This window comes from Eupeodes corollae, chromosome 1 (genome assembly GCF_945859685.1).
Source record: "Eupeodes corollae chromosome 1, idEupCoro1.1, whole genome shotgun sequence".
NCBI classification, from domain to species: Eukaryota; Metazoa; Arthropoda; class Insecta; order Diptera; family Syrphidae; genus Eupeodes; species Eupeodes corollae.
The window spans coordinates 189822746-189850534 of NC_079147.1; the positions used below are offsets into that span (position 1 = coordinate 189822746).

General features: G+C 33.0%; 2 protein-coding genes across 2 annotated transcripts; one reads left to right on the forward strand and one right to left on the reverse strand.

The window, feature by feature from the left end:
- Positions 1–741: 741 nt before the first annotated feature.
- Positions 742–18904, reverse strand: LOC129947800 (cuticle protein 8-like). Its single transcript, XM_056058504.1, has 2 exons — positions 18834–18904; positions 742–1240 (listed from the first exon to the last, which is right to left on the reverse strand). The coding sequence occupies exons 1-2, from the start codon at positions 18902–18904 to the stop codon at positions 865–867; spliced, it is 447 nt and encodes a 148-aa protein (XP_055914479.1). The 3' UTR covers positions 742–864.
- Positions 18482–27671, forward strand: LOC129953751 (glycoprotein-N-acetylgalactosamine 3-beta-galactosyltransferase 1-like). Its single transcript, XM_056067184.1, has 4 exons — positions 18482–19969; positions 26671–26767; positions 26896–27174; positions 27240–27671. The coding sequence occupies exons 1-4, from the start codon at positions 19395–19397 to the stop codon at positions 27435–27437; spliced, it is 1149 nt and encodes a 382-aa protein (XP_055923159.1). The 5' UTR covers positions 18482–19394; the 3' UTR covers positions 27438–27671.
- Positions 27672–27789: the final 118 nt, after the last annotated feature.

The window sequence follows — 27789 nt, forward strand, 5'->3', positions numbered from 1 at the left end:
TGGTTGTTTTAATAATGTGCTCATTAAAAGATTAAAATTTTAGTCAACCATAAAACAAAGTCGTTCAAAAAACAACCAAATTAACCAAAAGATTAAAATTTTAAATTTTATATTCATATCCCATCATTGATTAAATAAATCATAATCGTTGACTTTAATATTTGTATAATCTTCTCAATTAAGAGAACTCATAAAAATATAAAAAAGGACAAATCCAAGAAAAAAAAGATATTTCCAAAATCAAAATATAACATAACCTTGACCTTTAAGTTTTAAATGTTTTTTTTTTTGTGATGCGTTTGCTGTTTTTATTTACAATTTTTTGCCGAACATCAACAAAACAAAAATTGTTGACAAAGTTTATTTTTGTTTGTTATTTCGAAATACAAATTTTCTGCATAACTTCTTGAATGAACTTCTCAAACCTATAGTAAACCTTTGAATTTTAAACATTTATCCGTTGTTTAAAATTTCACGCTTACAAAATTAAACTTAATGACAAATTTAAACTTAATTTAGTTGTCAAAACTATGTTTGTTTTATTTAAATAAATTTATAGAATTTCCTCGTTCAAAACCAGTGCTAAGGGCCACACCTGAGTTGTCTCATAATCTTATAAAAATATAAGCACATCTTTGAAACAAATCCATCGAGTTAACATAAATTTAGCATTATTTTACCCAAAATCAAAATACGCCATCGACTTGAATAATTTTGAATACAAAATCAACAATTTTTGAATATATTTTGTATGATTATTATTATTTAATTAATTCGACTTAAAAATAAAACAAATGAGAAGGTGTGATATCGCGATGAAACATTATGAACAAAAAATATTTAACCAATAAAAATTTCTCATCATCAATGATATGAAGCTGAGCCCTTGGAATGTGCGTGATGAGCATCATAGCCCAAAGGTTCACGATGAACGACTGCGTTAAAGCCATTATGGTCATCAGCGGTGTAGACAACGGTCCTCTTGAAGCCATCGGCATCAATCAGACTGTATTGGCCATGGACGGCGTCACCATCGCGGGCTTCTGTTTGGCTCTTGATGTCGCCAGTGTGTTCATCATGAACGCCGTAGTTGAAATCGTACTTTGGCGGTGCATAGTAGTCGACTTGATGGTGGGAATCGTGTGGGATCTCGTATTCTCCAGCAGCGGCAAAGCCGATAATGCAAAGGGCAACAACGATCTTCAAAACCAAAAGAATAAAAAAAATATAAAAGGACGAACTTCAAAGCTCACTCTAATAATTACCTTAAGAGACATTTTCAAAATGTTTGTTTTTTGTTTACTTGTTGGATGAACTATCTGTTAAGATGGCTTAGATGTGACTGTATCATTTGAGTGCATTACTTTGTTTATTTATAAAGAAAGTTCAAGTGTAAGAGAGTTCCCCCCAAAAAACTACATACATCAAAGGTCTTGGCTTCCAAAAACCAAACCAAAACAACAACAAGCGAAAGACAATAACTCAGCTTTCAATTTCATTTTGACAGCTAGACAGGGAAAAAATGTATTTATCTCAAAAAGTTATTCAAAGTATCTATACGCCAATAAAAAAAAAACCTAAACTGGTAAGTAACAAAGATACGTTATGCTATTTTTGTGAGGTTGGGCCAGAGTTGTCCCGTTGGAGGTTTCGACACCCATTACCCATATGAAACTCATTGAAGAGCAATTGTTTTTTCTTTTGTACATTTCTGCTCGTTAACGGGCAATAGATAGATTTGAGTAAATTAAATTTTTTCAATTATTCATTTTTTCCCTCAAAAGTGATTACATCAGAATGAAGTAATCAAAAAATAAAAAGAAAAAATTGTTAAAAAAAATCTATACCTAACAAAACATTTAAGAAAAAGTTAGTAGTTAAGCCATAAAGCTTCCATTATCTCTTATTTTTTATTGAGCCGCTTATATATTTTTGTTAAACGATGGACTCGGAAAGTGGAACAATGTCTGTAAAGAGTTTCGTATATTTTTGCTCGGTAACGTACATAATGTGTCTTTGAAATTGTTGGAATTAAAAGGTACATATACGTAAAGGTATGTTTGAGGTAAGTCGATGATAATGATGGAGTCTTGATAAATGGGTTAAGGTTACGTGGAATATGATATGGGAACACTCCAGACCATTTGATTAAAGTCTTGGATAAGGCAAAAGTATAGTTTGAACTTTCAAAGCGAACATTTTGTAGTCTTTTCGAAAAAAAGGAAATCAGTCACGATTTCCGATCAATTAAAGCCAACTTTAAAACAATGTAGTTGTCAAAATGTTTCATTAATATTTAATATCTATAGAACTTTTTTATAGTATTCGAAATAATAACGATTATTTTTTATTTTATTGACTCATTTTCTAACTCCTAACCGATTTAAATTTGTTAAAGTACATTTTAAATCAATTTGATCACGATGAGAAGCAATTGTTTGCAAATGGATTGAGCAAATGTTTTTTTTTTTTAATATTTTTAATATTTAATATGATAAAGATAGGCTGGGATGCAACCCTTACTGACAACTTTCCATCCCGTCTATCGATTTGTCTTGCTTAAAAGTTTTTAGGTTTTCGTGTTTTGTTAAAAAAGTTGTCAGTTGAATTATTCTTAAAAAAATTTAAATTACCGACAATATTTTTCATATAAGGAAATAGTTTAGTTGGGAAATCTACTTTTGTTAAATAGATTTTAAGTCGAAAATAAATTTTTACCAATTTTAGTAGCATTTCTTAAATTTTTACAAGTTGGATTAATGAAATTAATTTGATATATATCAAGAACCGAACATGAGTTTTTACCAAAATTGCGTACTATTTCTTGTTCATTTGATTTTTTGTGAAAAAACGGACTTTTGCTTTTTTATAAAAAAAAACTACTGAATATCGAAAACAAATTTTCTGTTTAATAAGAAAGTTCAAAGACAATATTTTTAATTTTGAAAATTTATTTGAGTCAAAAGTACCTACATTATTACCAAGTGTTAGTATTGTTTTTGTGTTAATTTTTAGTAAAAAAAACTGTCAATGAGATTTTTCTCAAAATTTTACTGAATGTTAAAAATAATAAAAAGATGAAAGTATTTTAAAGCCAATATCTCAAAGTTTTGAAAAGATTTTTGAGTCGAAAATCAATTTTTACCAACTTTTATTAATTTTTATTTTTTGTGAAAAAACTGTCAATTAGATTTTTCTCAAAAATTTTCGGAATGTTGAAAACAATAATTCTTATAAGATAAAATAATTTATAAGCCATAATCTCAATTTTTTGTAAAGATATTTGAGTCGAAATTCAATTTGTACTAACTTTGAGAAATGTGTTTTTTAGGTTTTTATTTTTTAATAAAAAAACTGTTAATTCGATTTTTCTCAAAATTTTAAAAGATATTAAACACGTTATTTTTCGTTACTCAAAATTGTTTTTGAGATAAAATCATTTTGTATTCGTAAAATTTTTGAGGTGGCACATTTTTTTTCAGTTTTTTTGATTTATAAAAAAAACGTTTTTTGGATTTGTTTTCAAAAAATAAACTTGTTTGGTATCACGTTACAATATATCCTATTAAATTTAATTCAAGTCATTAGGGTTTTTGGTTCGAAAGATATTTAGGTTTAAATACAATTTTTAACTTTTTTTTTAAACTGCTATGGTTAAAAAACCATCCACGCAATTTTCTTAAGAGGCGTTTCTGCATCTTTCTGCCTTATTGTCTGTATAACAAAATTTATTTGAAGTCGATATCTCTTCTGGTTCTAGAGTACGGTCGTACGAACGTAGTTACACACGCACCTTTTATTTCGACTCTAGGGACCTTGAAAAGTCGGTCAATGTCAAAATTTTCAATTTGACAAATTGGACCCATTACAATAACTTCCTATGGGACGTTAAGAAGGACATATTTATTCAAATAATTGATTTATATTTATTTATTTAATTTCTATAGCCAGAAAAATTAGACAAAAATCGTCTTACTTAAAAAAATCACATCAATTTTTTAAGAAACCAGCTTTTTTGTATCATCTTTGAAGAAGTCCAATGATGCCACCAGCCCATAAACCGCACCAAACTGTGACTTTTTCGGGATGCATTAGTGGCTCTTGCAATCTTATAGCTAATATTCACTCCAAAATAAACGTACCCATTGAGCCAAATATGAGCTTTGTCGCTGAACACAATTTTTCGGTAAAGAAGGGCGCGATGAACTTTCTTAACCAGAGCACACATTTTGGTAATAAAATTCAATAATTTACAAGCGTTGTTCGTTTGCAGTTAAATTATAGACCAAACTTTAGATGTTTGATAGTGAAAAAAACACGAAACTTGCGTCAGCTGTTTTAAAATATTTTGCCAAAAAGATAATAGCTGAAAAATCACCCTTTATAAAGCTTTTTGAGACTATTCAACTTCATGAATTAAATTCGTGATGATTTAAAAAAAATTAATCTTTATTTCAGTTTTTTTTATATAATTTTATATCTTCAATATCTCTTTATCTCTGCACTGTAATATGATTCTTCAGTTGTCTGGTATTTTTGACGACTTGACTAATATCTTATTTAAAGAGTGTGTAGAATTGGAGGTTTTTCTGATAATTTTACGTTTATCTTTACTTGAGAGAATGGTGGATGGGGGGGGGGGTCACACATTTCACATAAAGACAAGTTTTTACTCACAGCTTAAAAATGTTCTTTAATGTTCTCTAAAGGAGGCTGACCAACTTTAAACAACATAATGTACCTAACATTAACACATTTCAAAAGCTAAAGTGACAACTTGAGTCATAAAATTACTTTAGAATATACTGTTATCCGAAGAACACTACAAAAAATCAAAAACTCAGAAAATAAAATTGAGAGATTGGGAGATATGAAGAATTTTCTGGCTTTTTTGACGTAGTTTTTTCGAATTCAATTTTCGTTATTCTATTATTACTATCACTATAACTCTGCTAACTAGTAGCAGAAAATATTTCGATCTTAAAAGAGTCAACTTACTTACTTACATACTTAAGGTGGCGCTACAGTCCGGGGCCGACCTGGGCCTCAACCAACAAGCGTCTCCAGCCAGCTCGGTCCCTAGCTAGCTGTCTCCAGTTTCGCACGCCAAGTTGGTTGAGGTCCTCTCCCACCTGCGTGCGCCACCTGAGTCGCAGTCTTCCTCTGCTGCGCCGCCGTCCCTCGGGATTGGATTCGAAGACCTTCCGGGCTGGAGCGTTGATGTCCATCCGCTCTACATGACCTAGCCATCTAAGCCGTTGGACTTTAATTCTGCTAACTAGGTCAGGTCCATTCTCCATCTATGCGTACGGGACCAAAAATCACCCGAAGAATTTTTCTCTCGAAGCATCCTAAGACGCTCTCATCTTTCTTTGACAGGGTCCAGGCCTCAGCTTCATAAATGAGAACCGGGATGATGAGTGTCTTATAGATGGTGATTTTACATGCTCGAGAGAGGACTTTACTTCTCAAATGCCTTCTAAGTCCAAAGAAGCAGCGATTTGCAAGAGTTATTCTTAGTTTCATTTCAGCGCTGGTGTAGTTGTCTGTATTAATAGCGGTGCCTAGGTAGACAAAGTCCTTAACTACCTCAAAGTTATAGCTGTCCATGGTGACGTTTTGTCCAATACGTCGTCGTTCAGTGTCCTTTTTTGATGACAGCATATACTTGGTCTTGCCCTCATTGACCACTAAACCCATCTTCTTCGCTTCCAAATTGGATGGATCTTTGGAAGATTGTGCCTCTAGTGTTGACGGTTGAGTTTTGCACAATTCTTTCCAGAACGATGTTGAAAAAGTCGCATGACAGTGCATCGCCTTGTCTAAAACCTTTTTTGACATTAAATGCATCGGTAAGATCTTTTCCGTCCTTGATAGAGCAGCGTGCATTCTCCAACGTCATTCTGCACAAACGGATAAGTTTGACAGGGATGCCAAAACTAGACATTGCTCTGTAGAGCTCTTCCCTATAGATGCTGTGATACGCGGCTTTAAAATCGATAAAGAGATGGTGGGTATCGATTTGAAGCTCCTGGGTTTTTTCCAAGATCTGCCGCAGTGTGAATATTTGGTCGATAGTGGACTTTCCTGGTCTGAAGCCACACTGATAAGGACCAATCTGGTTGTTGCCGAACGGCTCCAGACGTTCACATAATACGGCAGAGAGGATCTTATACGCAATGTTAAGGAGACTGATGCCTCTGTAGTTGGTGCAGTTTATAGGGTCTCCTTTCTTATGTATCGGGCACACTATGCTGAGATTCCACACATCGGGCATGCTTTCTTACGACCATATTTTGCAGATGAGTTGGTGCATGCTCCCCACCAAGTCATCGCCTGCTGCTTTCAATAGTTCGGCAGCGATGCCGTAAGCTCCAGCAGTTTTGTTTGACCTAAGTTTAGATATAGCTATCTTCACTTCGTCAAGGTCGGGTAGGTGGAATTGTTGATCTGCGTCGCCGAGGTTGATCTCCAGTTGAGGTACTAGGCACCCGATGTTCACCGCGGGGAGGTGAGAGTAGGAGTTGATAGACAGAGGTGGGTTTTGAGAAAAACCTGTGGACGCTTTCGTCCTCTTGAATGCACATGTCTACCATTTGAACATTAAAAGAGTCAACAAAATTTAAAAATTGAAAAGAAAACTATTTTTGGTTCTTGAATTTAAGGAAATAGGTGCATTCAAGTACATAATTTCTCTCAAAAGTAAATAAAAATAAATTATGGTAAGCAAATAAGTTGGGAAGAATCTTTTGTGTGGCACAAGAAGTTCAAATGTTTTTCAATTAGGCATTATTTTAACAGAAGTATCACTTTTGCTGTTTTTGGGACATTTATATTATTGAAGTTCGTGTTTAAATCTTAGATCTAGATCATCGAGAGCAAATTCACATCAAGCAGTAAAATTATTTAATTTTTAAGATCTTAAAAGTTTTTGTATGCAACAGAAATCAATTTTGAAAGAAATAAAATGCAGGACTGGGTCGCTAGAACTTGCTTATGTCTTTCAAGTTTTTCTCAAAAATTTTAAATGTATTTTTAATGATATTCTTGAATTAATATACAAAAATAACTCTTCTGGATCAATATCAAAATATGTTTTTCTCGAAGAAAGAAGCCAAAACAAGAAAAAAAATGAGAAAATGTTTGAAAAAATTGACAGACAGACAGGAAGACGGACGGAATCGATTTTGTCATGTTTGATTAAAAGTTCGAGTTCGAAATTTTTATGAATTACGAATTTCTTATTCAAGGTTCTTTTTAAGAACCTAAATATTTGCTCTTTTTCTTATAAACAAATTTTATGAAAATAATTTAAGGCATTACCAAAGTTTTTCCAATTTCTAAATTGCGTGAATCGAACATTTTTATTGTTTTTGACGGCAAACCGATTTTTGGAAAATATCTATAAATTACTTACAAATTTTTAGATGAAATATTTGATTATACACCTTAACTGTATAAGCTTTTAGCGCAAATGACCCCCCTGGATCGTCCATTGGTCAAAAGTTGATAAATTTGTGCTTGGTTATTGGGAAAAGGCTGCATTTCTGATTCATATTATGTTCTTGGTCCAGTCCCCAGTTGAAAGTAGTACTTTAAGCAAAATTAATTAAAAATATAATGAGAGGCATATGCATTAGCGCAATACGATAGTTTTGAATTCAAGTGAGTTTCTACGAAAATAAAAAAATATTATATCCCAGAGGGGACCCCTAAGACCCCCCCTCTGGATCCACCATGGGGTGGAAGTATGCAATTTGAGTTTGCTTTTAACTATACCTTTGGGCTTTTGTTAATTTTTCACTTTGTAAGTGATAAGATTGTCCTTGCTCATGGTTAGCGTCTTTTTAAGCAATTCATATTTTTTGACCCATTTTAACGATACAAATAAGAAAATAAACTTTCGAAGCTTAAACTCACAGGTTTCGGTTTTGCGGCATAACAAAGTGAATTAAGGATATCCTAATGTTACAAACAAAAATGCTCTTTATTGTTAACATAAACGAAATTGGCTTTACAAAGTTACCAATAACTAGTGACTAGTAAGTCATTTTTTCTTTATCGCAAAGAGTATTATCTAACCTTATCTTTCGAAACATATTTCCATGTGCACAAATCAAACAAGTTTCAACAATTATAGTTAACTGTAAGAATGTTTAATTTTGGGGCTATTCAAATGTTACGGAGTGTATGTAATGAATGTATAGTTAGGATACAAGAATTTGATGATAATTTTATGGCTATTTAATTCAAGGTCGCATAATTCTTTGTAGAGATGGTTAACATTGCTTAATTCTTAGGTAATTATAATATCTTTTTTTAAATAACTGTTTAGGAACACTCCCTCCTTTCATATATATATGTATTTGTACATAACATCTTATATCAGTAATTAAGCCTGGTTGAAAATTTAAATAAGCATACCTACATACCTAATATACTTGCATGTCTATAATTATTCAATAAAACTTATAATGATGAATCTAAAACTGTTGTATTTAAAATTAAATATCAATTTGAAATAGACTGTTGAACTACTCCTAAAAGTATGCAGTATTCTAGTAAAGTTTTAGCGATATCAATAAAATACAGTAGCGGCGACCAGTTAACTATTTATTAAATTCCCATAGGAAGTTATTGTAATGGGTCCGATTTGTCAAATTGAAAATTTTGACATTTCTCACCGTTCCAAGGTCCCTAGAGTCGAAATAAAAGATTTTTAGAAAGATGTCTGTGCGTGCGTACGTCCGTACGTTCGCGACGTTTTTTTCGTCGTCCATAGCTCAAGAACCAGAAGAGATATAGATTTAAAATAAATTTTGTTATACAGATAATAAGGCAGAAAGATGCAAAAAGGGCTCTCAAGAAAATCGCGTGGGTGATTTTCTTACCATAGCAGTTTGAAAAAAAGGTGAACATTTTGGTTTGCCCTAAATATCTTACGAACCAAAAACGCTAGAGACTTGAATTGATATATTGTAGCGTGATATCAATAAGGTATATTTTTTGAAAAAAATCCATTCAACGGTTTTTTTTATAAATCAAAAAAACTGAAAAAAAAAATTTGTCACCTCCAAAATTGTACGACTAAAACCAAAACCATTTTGTGCAACGGAGAATAATGTTTTTAACATCTGATAAAATTTTAAGAAAAATATAATTGACAGTTTTTTTTATAAAATATAAAGATCTAAAAAAAACACTACTCAAAGTTGGTAAAAATTGAATATCCATTCAAATATCTTTTCAAAAACTTGAAATTTAGGCTTCAAACTTATTTTATCTTATACAAAATAATTTTCAAAAACTTGAAATTTAGGCTTCAAACTTATTTTATCTTATACAAAATATTGTTTCCAAAATTCTGAAAAATGTAGAGAAAAAAAATCGAATTGACAGTTTTTTTTTACAAAAAATAAAAACCTAAAAAAAAATATGGTAAAAATTGATTTTCGACTCGAATATCTTTTCAAAACTTTGAGATATTGGCTTTAATTTACTTTTATCTTTCAAAAAATTTTGTTTTCAACATACAATTAAAGTTTCAAAAAAAAATCGAATTGACAGTTTTTTTACAAAAAAATAAAACTCTAAAAAGAAACAATACTAAAACTTGGTAAAAATTTACTTTCGACTCAAAAATTAAAAATATTGGCTTCAAACTTATTTTATTTCACAGAAAACATTGTTTTCAATATTTAGTAATTTTTACATAAAAATGCAACAGTCCGTTTTTTCATAAAAAATGAAATCTACAAAAAATAGTGCGCAAATTTGGTAAAAATTGATACGAGTACAAATAGACAAACGTTTAAGCAAGGCAAATCGACTGACAGGATGGGAAGTTATCAGTGTGGGTCGCATCCCAGCTTCATATTTTTTGTTTGGATTTCTAATTGAACTCCAGTCAAACAAAATATTTGTTCTCCATTTTATTGTTATAAGGCATTGCCAATTTAAGAGTGTTAGCGGATAATAAGAGATATTATTGAAATTAAGTTGGGAGGAGGTTTATTTTTGAATAAGGTTGATTGAAATTTTGGATTTATAAAGCACGGCTACAGCAATTAACTGTCCTTGTATGATCTACGTTTTTTTTTTCTAAGAGTTTGAAAATTATTTCATTTTGGGAACTATGAATCAACAACAGAAACAACATTGTTAAAAAATCATCACTCCGGAAAGAATTTTTTTTCTAAAAAACAGTTGTATTGAATATTAAGTCTACATAACTTGAACTTTCCTAAAATTAGGCACATTTTTCGTTTAGTTCAAATTAACTCCAGTCTCAAAATACACCTTATGGACAAATTTGTTTTTAGTAGTTCATTGTATTATTTTTCTATTTGACTTAAGCTTATCTTAATATCAACAAAGTCTTTGTGAATTTTTGTCAAGGTTGCGTTTTGCACTCGATGTAGGATAATTTGCATTACTAATCCAGACAACATTATAAACAACTCAATCGAAAATAATAATTTGCTGTCTGAATGCAATTATAAAAAATGATTACCTGCCCCTTTAAATCGCCGAATTCATAAAAAAGGAAGAAACAGAGAGCCACTGTTTTACATTAGATTTTTACTACAATATTTACAAAAAGAATAATATTGATAGTAAATCTTTGATATTGTGCAATAATTTCTTACATACAAAATAACGGAGTTTCTAATTTCATTATTTTGTGAACATAAGCGTGTTTAAGTACTTGCATACCCTTGCGGGAACTTCAAGTAAAATTGCTCAAAAAATATTAAATAACGAAAAGCTAATTTATAGAAAGATTTTTTAATAAGAAAATTATTTCAAATAACTAATAAAATACACAAACATATTCTTTTAATATTCCATTTTCAAGTACTTAATCCTTTTATTTTAATGAAAAGAATCTCCAGACCTCCTATGAAATTTTCAAACCTAACCTCTCTCAATATTAGAAGACCTCCCTTGAAGTCCAAGACATCCCTTAAAATTTTGAGACATCCTTAAAATATTCAGACTTCCCTTAACATTTCAAGACTTCCTTTAAAATATCCAGACCTCCCTTGATATTTAAAGACCTCCTTTGATTTTTCAAGACCTCCCTTCATATTTCAACACCTCTCTTCTTTTTTTTTTCATTCCTAGCAGACATCCTCTAAAATTCCAAGGTATCCTCCCCTGAAATCTTCAGACTTCCTTTAATTCAAGATCTCTCTAAGAATTTTCAGATATCACTTGATATTAAAAGAACTTAAATCTTACGACCTTCTTCGATATTTTAAAATACATCCTTTTGCATCTGTAGACTTCTCCCGATATTTTGACATTTCAAGACCACCCTCGAAATATTCAAAGACCTTTTACTTGTATGACTACCCTTTGTATTTCAAGTACTCAAAACCTCCCTTGGAATATGCAAAATGTTGATATTTCAAGGCCTTCCTTGGGCGCAATTATTAAATGTGAAATACCGTTTGCATTAGCACATTCTCTTCTAACAAATAAAAGAATTTTAAAAAATCAAAGGAATATATTGTTCATTGAAAGAATAATTACACTTTGTAAAAAGTAATGCGTTTTCAACAACTTTCAAAAAGACTGCATTCAATACTTTTAATTTTTGAAGTCAATGATAGCAATTCAATAGTATCATTTGCACACTTTTATAGTTTTTAAAACTTGAACTTTTTAGAATTTCAAAAAAAAATCAAACCCGAAACTGAAATTTAGAAAAATTAATATAGTGTCCTGATAAAACCCTGATCAGAGAAACTGAATTAAAGATATGTGGCAGGATTGTAATATAAGAATCTTATCTGAATGCAATGTTCTTCAATTCTAATATGAAAATTGCATAAAAAGAATTCAACTAAAGATCGGGGCTTACATTTTTGATATAACCAATCATTCGACTTTAAAAAGATTGTATTCATTTTTTTTTGTCCAATCACTTGATTCAGACTTCATGCATTCTTTTGAAATGTAGGGAAAGAACATAATTCATATAATTGCTACAAGGAATAAGACATGTGTCTTTGTTATTATTTAACTGATAACCCGTGTCTTGTTGGAAAATCTACCAATAGTAAAGTAGGATTTTACACAAATAACAAAAAAATATCTGCAGTATGAATACTACCGATAAAAGATAAAGTAGAATCTTACTACGGATAGGTTTTTGACATTTATACGAGTCTCAAATGGATCTTATGTGATTTTGTTCTCAAATGTTGGTACCATTGATATTGAATTTGTATCTCGATGGCTGTGTTCGTTGAGTAGTTGTGCATTTGGAATCATGTGTTTTCCACTGGGGAAAAAATCAATCTGTTACTCTGGATATTATTTAGTTTTGTTAATAAAAATGGACTATCTGGGCTTATTTTTCAAGAGACAACAATAGAAAAGATAATTAAGTTTTGCTATGTTTCCACCAAAGGCTTACCTTAGTTTAGATTAAATAAATCTTTTTGGTGTTTCCACCGCACAAAAAGATTTAAAAATGAAGAAGTTTAACAGCACTTTCTAAAATTCAAATGGTATTTCGATGTTTCTTATGAAGTGCAAGTGAGATAGTTTGATTCGTGTTAATGAATAAAAACTGAATAGTTCAGAACCATATAAGAATATGCTATCTACTCCTTGTGCATTTTTTTTTAATTTGATTAAACCAAAACTATATTTTTGTACACAAACATGCAAATAAACAGTCCATAATGCATCATCTTTAAAACCATCTCCTCTACAGAGGTTTTTCTTCACAAATTTTGAAACGACTCCTATCCCCGACCGGAATCGAGTCAAATCAAGGTTATTTCAAATCGATTCAGTAACATAAAGAATTGAGACGAGGTTCAAGCTCCCTTAGACACCACATGTTAATGTAGTAGTCTACGAACAAACCCCCTTCTTGAAGTTTTTATTATGTACATATATGTAAAAGCTGCAATTGTTAAATTAATTTTTTTGTATAGAATCTCAATTTCCAGATGTTTTCTACCATTTCTTCTTGAAAATTGTCCATTATATTAGTTTTAGTTAGTTTTTTTTTGCTGAAGTTAATTTTAACTTTTCATTTTCACAAAACTTTCTTCTGTTTGTGTTTTTTTATTATTATTCCGAGAGGTCTTTTTTCAGTTGTACCAATTTTTAAATACAAAAAGAGGCTGGGATGCGACCCACACTGATAACTTCCCATCCCGTCTGTCGATTTGTCTTGCTTAAAAGTCTGTCTATATGTTTTTAACCAAATTTGCGCACTATTTTTTTAGATTTTATTTTTTAATTACTGAATATTGAAAACAATATTTTCTGTGAAATAAAATAAGTTTGAAGCCAATATTTTTAATTTTTGAAAAGCGATTTGAGCCGAAAGTAAATTTTTACAAAGTTTTAGTATTGTTTTTTTCTAGAGTTTTATTTTTTGTAAAAAAATTATTGTCAATTCGATTTTTTTTTTTAAATTTTACCAAATGTTAAAAACAATATTTTTTATAAGATAAAATTAAATTGAAGCCAATACTTAAAATTTTTGAAGAGATATTTGAGTCGAAAATCAATTTTTACCAACTTTTATAAATTTTTTTTTAGGTTTTAATTTTTTGTAAAAAAACTGTCAATTCGATTTTTCTCAAAATGTTTCCTAATGTTGAAAACAATATTTCTTATAAGAAAAAATTAGTAAGAACCTATTATCTCAAAGTTTTTTAAAGATATTTGAGTCGAAAATCAATTTTTACGAACTTTTGTTAATTTTTTTTAGGTTTTTAATTTTTTGTACAAGAACTGTCGAATCGATTTTTTTTTCAAACTTTAACTGAATGTTGACAACAAAATTTTTTGAAAGATAAAAGTAAATTAAATTCAATATCTCAAAGTTTTGAAAAGATATTTGAGTCGAAAATCAATTTTTACCAACTTTTATACATTTTTTTTAGGTTTTTATTTTTTGTAAAAAAAACTGTCAATTAGATTTTTCTCAAAATTTTATCAGATGTCAAAAACATTATTCTCCGTTGCACAAAATTGTTTTAGATATGAAATCATATTTCAGTCGTAAAATTTTGGAGGTGACAAATTTTTTTTTTCAGTTTTATTGATTTATAAAAAAACTGTTATATTGATTTTTTTCAAAAAATATACCTGTTTGTAATCACGTTTCAATATATTATATAAAATTTAATTCAAGTCTCTAGCGTTTTTGGTTCGTAAGATATTAAGGGTTAACCAAAATTTTCACCTTTTTTTCAACCTGCTATGGTAAAAAAACCACCCACGCAATTTTCTTGAGAGCCCTTTCTGCATCTTTCTGCCTTATTATCTGTATAACAAAATTTATTTGAAGTCGATATCTCTTCTGGTTCTTGAGCTATGGACGACGAAAAAAACGTCGCGAACGTACGGACGTACGGACGTACAAACGTACGTACACACGCACGCACAGACATCTTTCTAAAAATCTTTTATTTCGACCCTAGGGACCTTGAAACGTCGAGAAATGTCAAAATTTTCAATTTGACAAATCTCACCCATTACAATAACTTCCTATGAGAAGTTAAAAATCTGGCTACCGCCGATGGGTTTTCTTGTGAATTTGCTACTATTCTAATCATAGAATTCCAAAAAAACACGGTTATTATTATTTAAACAAAAATGAAGATATGTAAATCATTAAGTCATTTTAACTGATATTATTATGTCTTTTAAAAGTGTAGCGAAACAAAATTAAACAATAAAGAATAATATAAAATTTAATATAATAAAATAATTAAATGAAAGTGCAAAATCTATAAAAGAATGTACTCGAATAATGTCTAATATGATTGCAATCAATTGATTGGATTCACATGGTTGACAAAAAAATGATCGCAGTCTTTATAAGGCCTTCTACTCTGAACGTCGAACTTGTCGAGTTGTAGGAGCTGAGTAAGGTCAATGATTTTCGAGAATTTTCTCGACGTTCTTATCCCTCTATCTTCCCAAAATCATCATCCACTCCCACATAAACAAGGCATACCAGGCTACGTTTATGTCACCAAGTCCCATCCCACCCCCCACGTTTGTAATGGCGAAAAAGCTAGCAACGGTCCTATCTCCTATACTCCTTCTCACTCTAGGTAACCTAGCTGAATTGCTGTTACCGAATCCCAATCTTTTCCTTGCACGTCAGAATGATGAATTAACGTCAACTGACTCCCCACCCTTTCTCTTCCTCCCCAACCACCTCTCATCAATATTGGGCTGGATCTAAGGTGTTAAACGACCCGTGCCGATGATCAGCCTGGCTGGAAGCCCAATTCAAAAATAGCCCAGTCTCTAACGGAGTATCCGGATACCTGGCGCCCTCCGGATTAACTAGCTTTATCTGTACATGTGAATCTCTGTGCAGATGGACATTTTTTCTTCGCATCTCGTGGGACCAAAATGAACAAAACTAACAACAAAAACAATAATAAAAACACAATTGAGACCAGTATCTCTTTAGGACCGGGCGGCAGCTTGGTGTCAAAGCCTGCTGCCCTATCTCTTGCGGCCAACACAGAGAATGGAGGAGTGGCTTACCTCTGCTGTTGGTATCAACGAGAATAAAAAGGTAGCGATACCTAATTTCAGTTGTGGCAGGGTTGTGAAAAATGGCCCTACCACAACTAGTGAGAATACTTCCAGAAATGGAAAACTCTCAAAAGGCCTTTATAGACAAAGGCGGTAAGCGGCCTCTGGTGCATCATCGGGGGCTGAAAAGACACCGCAGCAAACCGCTAGCGTCGAATGGGCCAAAAGCATATTGGCTACAACAAGATCCAATAAGGACTCTACGTCCCAAAGAGAAAAGTCTCTTGAGGGGGCCGCACCGACACCAAAACGGCCTCGGGTGCATAACACCAGCACCCCCACAATTCCATCAGGAAACAGTCCAGTTTCAGTGACGTCGCGAAGGGCAAAGTCGTGGTTGCGGTCATTGACAGGAGCGATGATGATGGCACAACATCGGCTGATCGTTGGCAGTTGGTCAAGGTTAAGCTCTCGGGTGGCTTTTTGAGCATTTTGAGGGAGCTTCCAGGACCACTTCCTTCCATAAGCGATGAGGTTGGCATCAAGGCCATGTCAAACTCATGGTTTGTGGCAACCAGAGGTCTTGTGACCTATACAAGGTTATGCTGTCAGCCGGAGGTGAAATTTGGCCAGGTGCAAAGCTCCAGGTTGTCGCTGTGGAAGACATTCCTAGCAGACCTAGAGCCCTCATCTGGATACCGATCGAACCTGCTGGTATCGAGGACATTCTCGAGATGATCAAAGTTTGTAACCCGTCCTTTCCGACGCATAACTGGAATATAGCCAAGCTAGAGGAAGTGAAGGGTCTTTATAGGAGCGCCATTGTGGTACTCAATAAAGAATCCTTGGCTCCTCTAGCCCCAAACGGGGGCTCCATAAACTATGGATTCGAATCCATTAAAATTCGAATTTATAAACGTATTCTCTCCTAACAGAGGGTGCCAATGCACCCTTGTCCTCTCCAATCGCGACTGCACCCTCTACAAAAGTCGTAGACAGTCCATTCTTAATGAAGACTGAGAACGACCTTAACATGAACCTTATGTATCTCCACTCTGTCTCTACAAACTCTATAACAGTCCATAACTGTCGATCATCTCTTATGGAGATGGCGCAACAGTTTAATATTCACATTTGCTGGGTGCCGGGCCATAGAGACATTCCAGGTAACTGTAAGGCAGATGAACTCGCCAGGAACGGTACAGTACAGCCCATCCTACCACGTTTGGCAAGTACTGGCATACCAATTCCTACTTGTAAACTGTTTCTAATGCAAGACGCTGCAAGGAGGGCAGGCACCAGGTGGAACAACATCTCCACGTGTCAAGCCACAAAAAACATCTGGCCAATACTGGATATAAAACGTTCAAGGTGCTTGCTCTCTCTAAGCAGATCGCATATAAGCTCGATAATAGGTGCCATAACCGGACACTGTCTAATATCAAAGCACGCCACAAGACTAGGCGTATTCTCAAATGACTTTTGCAGAAGCTGTATGGACGAAGAAGAGGAAGAAACGGTTCTTCTCTGCACATGCCCTGCTCTAACGATCTAAACGATCTAAATCATATCAGTATAATCAGCCTCTCACGTTTCGTAAGGGACTCTAACTGGTTCCATTGAGCTTAGGAGGAAGCCTCAAGATTCATGTGGTATCACAATGGGCCATTAAACTGGCCTAAGTGTGTCCGTTTCCATCTTGGACAGCCACTATAACCTAACCTAACCTTATAAGGCCAAATAATTGGTGATTGCAAAATTTTAAGTCTCAATCTTAAGGTGAAATAAATGAATGCAATCCTAAAGTCAAACTAAATAAATTATTTATAATGATTACATTCCCAAAAGATTGCATTCTTTTATAAGCCTGATTCATTGTCAATTCAGAATTATTTTAATTTTTGTATTGGTTTTCTTATATAAAGAGCTTTTTGGAATTTTACATTTCCTGGTAAAAAAATGTATGATATGTTCTTATTTTAACCATTCATTCCTTCGGTTAAATTGAATGGTAATTAAGTTCATACCTTTTATTGTATGTACTCTGCCGGTTTGTCGCATCTTACTCGTCGCGGTAGCTTAGATACTAATTGAGTCTATACTAAGTACATTTAGGTGTGCAATGCATAAAGGTACAAAACCTGTTCACATATTATTGTCTGCATTTAAAAACAAACAAACAGAAAACTAGTAATGACTTTAATTACATTTTATAAATGTCTCGCTTTTGTTAAAATACGAAAAAAGTTAAACGTCTTCCATGGATACTGCTTGAACCTTTTGATTGATTTCTTCTTTAAATATGCAACGCAAGAATGTAATAAAAAAAAAGATTCAAATTATGCACCTGATGACGAATATAGAAATAGATATTCCAAGACCATATCTGCCTTGAGCGTAGGAAGCTAGAGTACCTACCTTAGCAACTTACCTTTTATAATTTTCAAAGAAATTCCATGGAAATTGAGTGTTTGTTTCTTTTTTTTTCGAATACACCTTCTTTCACTCCTCTAGCACGCCTTTAGGTAGGTAATGTATCATCGTGACAAGAATTATAAAAATTGAGTCACATTTAATCGTTATAATAATAGAAACTAAAAAAGAAACCCACAATCAAACGATCTATAGCTTTTGTCATTTAAAACAATAACCTGCTTTTAAAGCCAAAAGATCCTCTAAGCCATAATCAATTAAACTAGATCGCTAATATAAGCCAAACGAATAAAAAACAACTCACTTCTAGATCCTATCATACGTGTTTTTTGTTTTTAATTTATTTAATTAAACTTTCGCTAATATTACTAACCAAAAAATAAACAAATAAAATTATTCATAAAAATACAAAATTGAGTGACTTTTATTGAATTGAGTTTTAATATTGTCACTCTCACTTTTGTTTCTTCTTTCAAAATCAATCAAAAAACAAAACTCTCTGAAAAAGAATTAATTTTCCAACAATATCAAAATAAAATATAAACAATATAAGAAAAAAACCAGACACCGGCTTAAAAACACGGCCAAAGCGCCGCCACGCCGCCGCCCGCCGCCGCCGCGGTGTGCCGTGTCAGTGCAATGATCGAGGCTTGAAAGAAGATTCACATAAAGTATCTCAACCTCCAGACCTCAGTATCTCTTTGAGTGTTCACCGGGAATGTTTGTTCAATTATTCGAAAAAGAGTGTTAATTTATTTTATTTAAAATTTTAAAGTTTTCATAAACCCAACGAGTTCGAGGGTTTGTAGTTTGAGATACCAGTTCTGTGAGGTATCGTATTCGTAAAGAGTCTACACAAAATTTACATGTCTGTTGAATGTGTGGCTTGACGCTTGAGATTCGTAAATATTGCCGCCCAATCGTTACAATCGATCATCGTGCTTATATGGTGTCGGTCGGTGCTTAAGCTCGGTGCAGCGCGAGGCGACAACCATCATCATGACGGTGGTGACTGTGACGGTAACGATGATGAGTCAAGCTTGAGCGATCTTCAGTGTTTTACAAGCTTTACCACTTGGCAGTGTAATTGTTTTCGTTTTGGTCAATATCGGATCACAAAATAAACAGAAATAGTGTAAGTGATAGATATAAATACATATTGATATTTCAAGGCCTTTCAGACACCAAAGCCTGTTCAAAAGTATGCCGCACAACTAGGCAGGCTTAATTTTTAATTTGAGTGTTTTTCGTTATAAGTTCGTTCTCTCAGTTTTACTCAATATTGAGTGTGACACATGTAACCTACGATATTATTATGTGATTTTTGAAATCAATTTGATCTCTTCAATGTCATTCGTGTATAATACCTCAAGAGGTCTATAAAAAAAAAACAATAACCACATAAAAACAACTTCGATATCAAAACCATGAAGACCCTGACAGTTTTCATGTTTGGCATGATTCTGGGCTTTTGCCTGTCACAATTGTTGCACATGACATCTTGGACACCAAATTATTGTGATGATGATTCATTGGATGTTATTGCATTACGCAGGAGGAATTTGCGAGCTCGGTATGAGGAGGATGAAGATGACTTAACAGAAATCATGTCCAATAACCTGGTGGTGGTGGCGGCACCAAATCATGATGGAATTCCATCTCATAAGACCATAATCAATGCAAACAACAACAACAAGAAAAATTCCATAGAAAATATCTCACTTGCAACACGATTGTACAATGAGACACGAGTATTATGTTGGATATTAACAGGACCGGCTAACCATATGAAGAGGGCAATTCACATCAAGAAGACCTGGGGATCAAGATGTAATAAGTTGTTGTTCATGAGTTCGGCCGAAGACGAAGAACTAGGAACGATCAAGTTACCTGTTGGTGAGGGTAGAAAAAATTTGTGGTTCAAGACGCGAGAGGCATTCAAGTACATTTGGGATAATCATCGGAATGATGCAGATTGGTTTCTCAAGGCCGATGATGATACGTGAGTTTGTTTTTTATTTTATTTATTTTTTGTCGTGACTTAAAAACAAAAAAAAACCTATAAAATGGGTAGAGCAGGTTTGTGAGTGATGAAGGTGTGTATACAATGTTTTGATGATGAAGGGGTTCATACTGAGGAAGAAGTTTTGTATACGTACATAATTGTTTTTTTTTTTTTCTGATTGAATGAATTGACTTCAAGCGGCTTTCATTTCAGTAGGGGATTGAATTTTTATTTGTGAAGTTTTAAGTGTTCCTGAGTTATTAAGTCGGTAGTTATTCGCAATTTAATTTAACTAACAATAAAATTCAAATAGATGTGTACCTTGAGATGTAGAGAAGCGGTAAAAGTTGTAGATTATATTTTAGTTTGACACTTTTTAGCACTTTTAAGCTTGTAAATATTTATTTTAAAGTGTTAAAATGAAATATAGTCTTCTGGAAAGACAATTTATAAGTCGTTTTTCTATGTGGTTAAACATAATCAAGGATCCTTTTACTTGCTTTGTAGGTTTGAAATTTGTTTGTTTTCAAACTGTTAAACTTCTCATAGGAAGTTATGACAATGGATTCGATTTGTCGAATTGAAAATTTTGACATTTCTTGACGAAAGTCCCTAAAATGCAAATCAGTGGTTTTTGGAGAGATAACTTCGAACGTTTGTGAACATATCTTAACAACCAGCAGAGATATCGACTTCATATTAATTTAGTTTCCACAGAAAATTATACCGATATGTGTATATAAGACTTTTAAAATAAAGCTTATCAGTTTGACAGTTTCTATCTTAAGACAAAATAAAAACGTTTAAAAAATACCATCGCTTTAGTCTCTTAACACTTCGGGCATCCTGACAAAAAGCAGCTTAAACTTCAATCATTTATTGCAGATTTTGTGAAGTTCCTTAAAGGGAAGGTGGCTTATTGCGAACAAAAGAGGCTAGGGTGTGACGCACACTGATAACTTCATATCTCTATTTCTAAAAGATTTATAAAATATTACTAACCAAATTTTTTGTAAGATAAAAAAGCTTGAGGTGGAACCATTTTTGTTTAGTTTTCTAGTTGTTTTTGTTAGTTTTCGAATTTTGTAAAAAAAATTGTCAATTGGATTTTTCTCTAAAACAGCTTAAAGTTGATAACCAATATTTGACATATGATACAATTAGTTTGATTTCAATATGTTCCAAAATATTTTAGTCGAAAATTTGTACTAGAATTTTTTTAATGTTTTATAAAAAAAACGAATTGGATTTTCTAAGAAAATTATGTTATGTTAAAATCAATATTTTGTAAGGAATGAAATAATTTTGAAGTCAATACTACGATTTAATGTCTAGTTATTCGACTAATCACAGTGCGAGCAATTAAGAAGGGAGGATAGAATTAGAAAGGAGATACCGATGCACATTGGTTTTGAATGTCTGCACATTGTAATGAGTGGGAAACATTGAGTCTTGTAAAGCATTCCACATTCGTGTGGTGCGACTGAAGAAAGAATCTCTGTACTTTACAATACGACCAAAATTGGGCTGAAGGATAAAATGATGGACATTCCTAAAAGAACGAGTATTACGGTTGAATTGTTTGAGGGGAGGAATGCAACTGACTATTTCATTAGAGCATTGCTTATGGGACTAGCGATAAAATAATGAGAGATATGAAACCTTACGACGGTGCTCGAGAGATACAGAAATTTCAGTTAGACAACGATCACCTATCATCTTTAGAGGTCTCTTCTGAATTCTGTCTAGGAGACTCAAGTAGGTTATAGGAGCACCTGCCCAGATATGGGAATTGTACTCGAGTTTCGGACGAATATAGGCTTTATAGATTATAGCCAGATCAGTAGGAGTACAAAACTTCTTGCATCTTCGGAGAAAACCTAAACACTCAACAGCATTTTTGGCGATGTCAAATATGTGATCACTCCACAAGTGGTTTGTAATGCACATACCTGAGACTGAAAGCTGTTCGGTCTCCTCGATGCAAGTATCACCCATGGATAGTGGCATTGGGGGAAGTTACACTTTTGTGACAGTAGACAGCATTGAGTTTTCGAAGCATTAAATTCTACACGGTTTTTGATTCCCCATTGGACAATGCTGTCAAGATCAGAATTGAATGAGCTCATCGTACGCTGCCGTCCACATCCGAAGAACAAGGATGAGAATCTAGAAACGAATATGAAAAGCTGAGGGTACTGTCATCAGCGAAACAATTAAGTGGGTTAGAAGTTTCAGACAAAAGATCATTTATAAAAATAAGGAAAAGTGTCGGAGACAAAATGGAGCCCTGGGGCACACCAGCGTTTATTTTGTGGATATCAGATTTGAACCCGTCCAAGACTACCTGAATTGAACGGTCCGAAAGGTAATTTCTAACCCAACGAAGAAGGGATTCATCAATACCAAATGCACGCATTTTCGATAAGAGAGCTTGGTGCCAAACTCTATCAAATGCCTTTGAAATATCAAGTGCAATAATCTTACTTTCTCCAAAACGATGTAAAGATTTGTTCCACTGTTTGGTGAGATAAACAATGTTAACCATACTGCCGGTCATTAAAAGCTTCCGTTCTTCAAGATATTTCTTAAGCTGAAAATTTACCAGTGTTTTCATGACCTTGGAAAGAAGGGACGTAAGTGCAATTGGACGATAGTAAGATGGTGAGGAGGATTCGCCTTTTTTATGGACAGGCTGGACAAATGCAGTTTTCCATCCACTCGGAAAGACACCTGTAGCGTAGGACAGATGGAAAAGCTTACGCAGTGGTTTTGTTGAAGAACACCTCTTCAGAACAATAGCGGGGATACTATCTGGCCAGCGGATTTTTGAATGTCAAGATTTTTTAGTAGTCTAGTAACTGAACGAGTGCAAAAAAGATCCGTTCCATAGAATCGTTCACGCTTCCAAGTACAGGCGTGGTCATATCACTCATTGGCAGCATCGAATTAACAGCAAACTGTGCTGCAAGGAAATTGGCTTTATCAATCGCGCTTACCTAGGGAGTGTCATTGTAAACGAGCACTGTCATTAATCATGATAAGGGTATTCATGTCCCCTTGAGTGCGCGTATAATAAAAAAAAAAGTTATTCGAGTATTTTTTGAAGATTTTTAGTTCCAAAAAAAAATATTAATTGAATTTTTCTACAAACTTTGAAATTTTAAAAACAAATAATAATTAAAAGGTTATTTGAAGCAAATATTTTAAACTTTTGCCAAGATATTCGAGTCAAGGTTTTGTTTCAAGGCAGTTCGCCGAAAATTCTACTTTACCAGTTAGTGCCATGATTCCCCAACTCTTGAACGCTTAAATGATTCTATGTGGCCAATCTGAGAGTTCTTAAAGATCTCAACATTTATAAATCTGCTGGTCCGGATGGAATCAGCGCTATTATTCTGAAGAGGTGTTCGTCCACGCTAGCAATACCACTGTGTAAGCTTTTCCATCTATCCTATTTTTCTGCCAATCCCAAAAAAATGCGAATCTTCTTTTCCCGCAAATTTTCGACCGATACCATTAACGTCATTTCTTTCTACGCGAATGTGGAATGCCTTGCCACGCTCTACCTTTCCCTTTCATTGCAATGTTTAGAAATTAATTTTTTGAATTTTAAAAAATTCCTTTTTGCAAAATTTGAAGTAATTAAAATCGATATTTCTGTCGGTTCTTGATAATTTGTTTTTTTTAGAGAAAATATTTAATAAAATTATATTATATTTTAGCCTTGAGTACGTATGACCTAGATTGTTTCCCAAAACAGGTTGGGTCTTAGAAAGAAGTACTTGGGGATTTTGAGACAATAAAGTTAGGACTAGCGTACCATTGGGGTTCCCTACTGCCGACAAATTTTGTTCCAAAGTTCAAAATTACTTATACTTCTCAAAATTTCTATAGATAGTTTTGACCAAATTAATACTAAGAATGAAAACATCTTTCGCTGTTCACCAATTTCAGGCTATGCAAACCAACAAATTATAACTCTTGTAATTTTCCCTCAAACATACCTCGACCATGTTCACGAAATATTTACAAATAATTTTAATTAACCGCAATTGACAACGAAAATGGGAAGATACAAACAATTCATGTTCTAAACAAACAACAATACATTTTTTTTAGGAATAGTTTTTGTTTCGGGTATGAGGTGTCCTTGAGGATATTACTTCTAAAACTTAATAAAAACTGATTTTCGACTTGCAACCTAATAAAGATAATGACTGTTAAATGATTCTGTTTTATTTTTGGTAAAATTCTTATCCAAATTTCAGTTTATTTAACAAAAAATACAGTTTAAGTTCACTGTTTTAAAACCCCAAATATTTCAACCAAAAACGGTGCTAGGTCTTTGTGACCAAAACTATAAAGCCTAAATTAAAAAGACATCTTTCTAAAAATCATTTATTTCGACCCTATGGACCTTGAAACGTCGAGAAATGTCAAAATTTTCAATTTGACAAATCGGACCCATTACAATAACTTCCTATGGGAAGTTAAAAAAGGGCTGGGATGCGACAGACACTGTTAACTTCCCATACCCTCTGTCGATTTGTCTTGCTTAAAAGTTTGTAGGTTTTTGTTGTTTTGTTAAAAGTTATCAGTTAATTTATTCTAAAAAATTTAAAAATAACCAACAATATTTTGCCTATGATGAAATAGTTTAATTTCAAAATCTATTTTTGTAACGAAGATTTTTAGTAGAAAAACAATTTTTACCAATTTTAGTACCATTTCTTAAAAGTTTTTATAATTGAAAACAAATTGAATGAAACTATTTTAAAGTCAATAACTTATATTGTTCAAGAGATATCGAGAACCGAACATCAATTTTTACCAATTTTACGTACTATTTTTCGTAGATTTTAATTTTGTATAAAAAATTAACTTTGAACGTCAAAAGAAATATTTTCTGTGAGTTTGATAATTAAATATAAAGTAAATTTTTATCAACCTTTAGCAATGTTTTGTTTGGGTTTATATTTTTTGGTAAAAAAATCAATCAATTCGATTTTTCTCAAAATTTTACCAGATGTTAAAAAAGTTATTCTTCGTTGCAAAATTATTTTGGAGATAAAATCATTCGTTTTTAGTAAAATTTTCGAATTGACAAATGTTTTTTTTTAGTTTTTGTTTTGATTTATAAAAAAACCGTTAGTTTTTTTTTTTTTCGATGGTGACGTTATGACCAAGACGTCGGTGTTGTTAGTCTTTTCTTGACGACAGCATGTACTTTGTTTTGCCCTCATTAACCGTTAAACCCATTTTTGCAGCCTCAGCCCCAATACTCACAAAAACCCCATTGACATCACGCTGAGTTCTTTCAATTATGTCAATGTCATCAGCATATGCTAGTAATTTGACAGACTTTTGAAAGATGGTGCCTCTAGTGTTGACGTGTGAGCTTTGCTCTATTCTTTCAATTACTATGTTGAAAAAATCGTATGACAGCGCAGCACCTTGTCTGAAACCTTTTTTGACATCGAAAGATTTTGTTAAGCTGTTACCAACCTTTATGAAGCAGCGTGAATTCTAAATGGTCATCCTGAGCAAATTGACGAGTTTGGCAGGGATGCCAAACTAGAAATGGATCTATACAGCTCGTCCCTGAAGTTGATGGTGGGTGTCTATTTGATGTTCTTGGGTTTTTTTCCAGGATCTGCCGTAATGTGAAAATTTGATCCTCTTCTTAAACCACGCTGATAAGGACTTAGCAGAGAAGATTCTGTAAGCGATGTTTAATAGACTGGTTCCTCTATAGTTGGTGCAGTTTAGAGGGTCTCCTTTTTTCAGAATCGGACAAACGATACTTAGGTTCCATTCCTGCCTGGCGTCGATCGCAATATGGTCAATCTGGTTGACGGTAGATTGGTCTGGAGAAGTTCAAGTTCCTTTGTGGATGTTGAGGTGTGGAAAACACGTACTGGTTACCATGGCGTTTCGCCCCGCAGCAAATTCTATGAGCCTGAATCCGTTGTCGGAAGTGTTTTCGTGAAGGCTGTTCTTCCCCATTATTCCATCAAAGATGTTTTCCCTTCCTAGCTTGGCATAAAAATCGTCCAGGACAATTTTTTTTCTACTCTAGGAACATTGAAACGTCGAGAAATGTTAACATTTTCAATTTGACAGATCGGACTAATTACAATTAATTCACAAAGCCCAAAATCAATTTCGTATTGCCCAAAATTATTTTAAAATATCAAAACGCCCAAATTACTAATTGGCATATCGACGAAAAGGTGGAATGTGTTTCAAGATTTGGGAATCTGACAAAATCATTGTTTATTTTTCACTCTAACACATTTTTAGTTGATAGTTTAAACCCAGAAATTAAACGAAAACAAATGTCAGATCTCCCAAAAACTAAGAACCGAAAGAAAGCGGAACATATATGCTTGGCTTTGTTTCACTTAAAAAAAGAAAAATTAAGCAAATTTTCAAAGTGAAATAAAACGATATGGTTTGCTTGCTCACAGTAAGGTACACCCAACTTCGAATCTACTCCAAATCCTATAGTGAGAGCAAGCATGGGGCAACTGGCTACCCTAAACATAAACCACGGTTTGTATGCATCTCAAAACCCAGCCAAGGTCAGGTCAAAACTCTTAAGCAGTGATTGACAAAAAATACATAAATTAGCTCTAATTTTATAAAACGATTTAAAAAAAATTTGCAAATGTGAAATTTAATTTTCTTTTTAGGTACGTGATAGCTGAAAATCTCAGGGCTTTCCTCTACCCCTATTCAACAGATTCTCCTGTTTACTTTGGTTGCAAATTCAAACCTCATGTGAGACAGGTAAGCATTATCTAGGTCTAAAAACCTAAATTCGTATTTGGTGTTTTAAGACATTATGAACTTTTTAAGACTCATGAATTTTTAAGGACAATCCCTCTAATTTTCTTTTATTTCACTTTTCGATTTAGGGATACATGTCCGGTGGTGCTGGCTACGTTTTGAGCCGTGAAGCTCTACGTCGCTTTGTTGAATTAGCTTATCCCAATAAAACAATTTGCCGTCAAAATCATGGAGGCTCCGAAGATATGGAAATGGGATACTGTCTGCAAAATGTTGGAGTTGTAGCTGGTGATTCTCGAGATGAAGATAAACGAGGACGATTCTTTCCATCTGGTCCTCAATCACATATTATTGCCAGAGATAAAAGTCATTGGTATTGGAGATATATATTTTATGCAACAGATGATGTAAGGAAACAATTTCGAGCAATTTGTACTTTTAACTAATTTTAATTATGTTTGTATTTTCTTAGGGTCTAAATTGTTGCTCGGATCATGCAATCTCATTTCACTATATACATCCGGATACATTTTATATGTTAGACTATCTTATCTATAAGTTAAGACCATTTGGTGTGATTTATAAAACTGATAAATTGGTGCCCAAACATTTAGATATGAATAAGTTCCTTGATAAATGGCGAAATGAAACTTCAGAAAATACTTTATAAGAAAAATTAACCTTATCGATGAATTAATAAAAAAACAATTAATATTAATGTAAATAAGTGTGTAACAAATGATTTCAAAGACTTTAGTTTTGTAGGTAATTAAAAGAAGATTAATGTAACAGTACGCTTATATTGGAACTATTAGACAGAAATTGAAATAAATATTATTGCATAAGTCTTAGATTTAGAAATAAAATGTTGTGTTATCTATATTAAAATAAACTCACTTAAAAACTAACTAGATTTTTTTTCGTATTTAATTCACCAATAAATTAAAAAACACTTAGATACAAACTAAAAGACACAAAAACCATGAAAACCCGAAATCTACACCATAATTTAAAAATCCAGA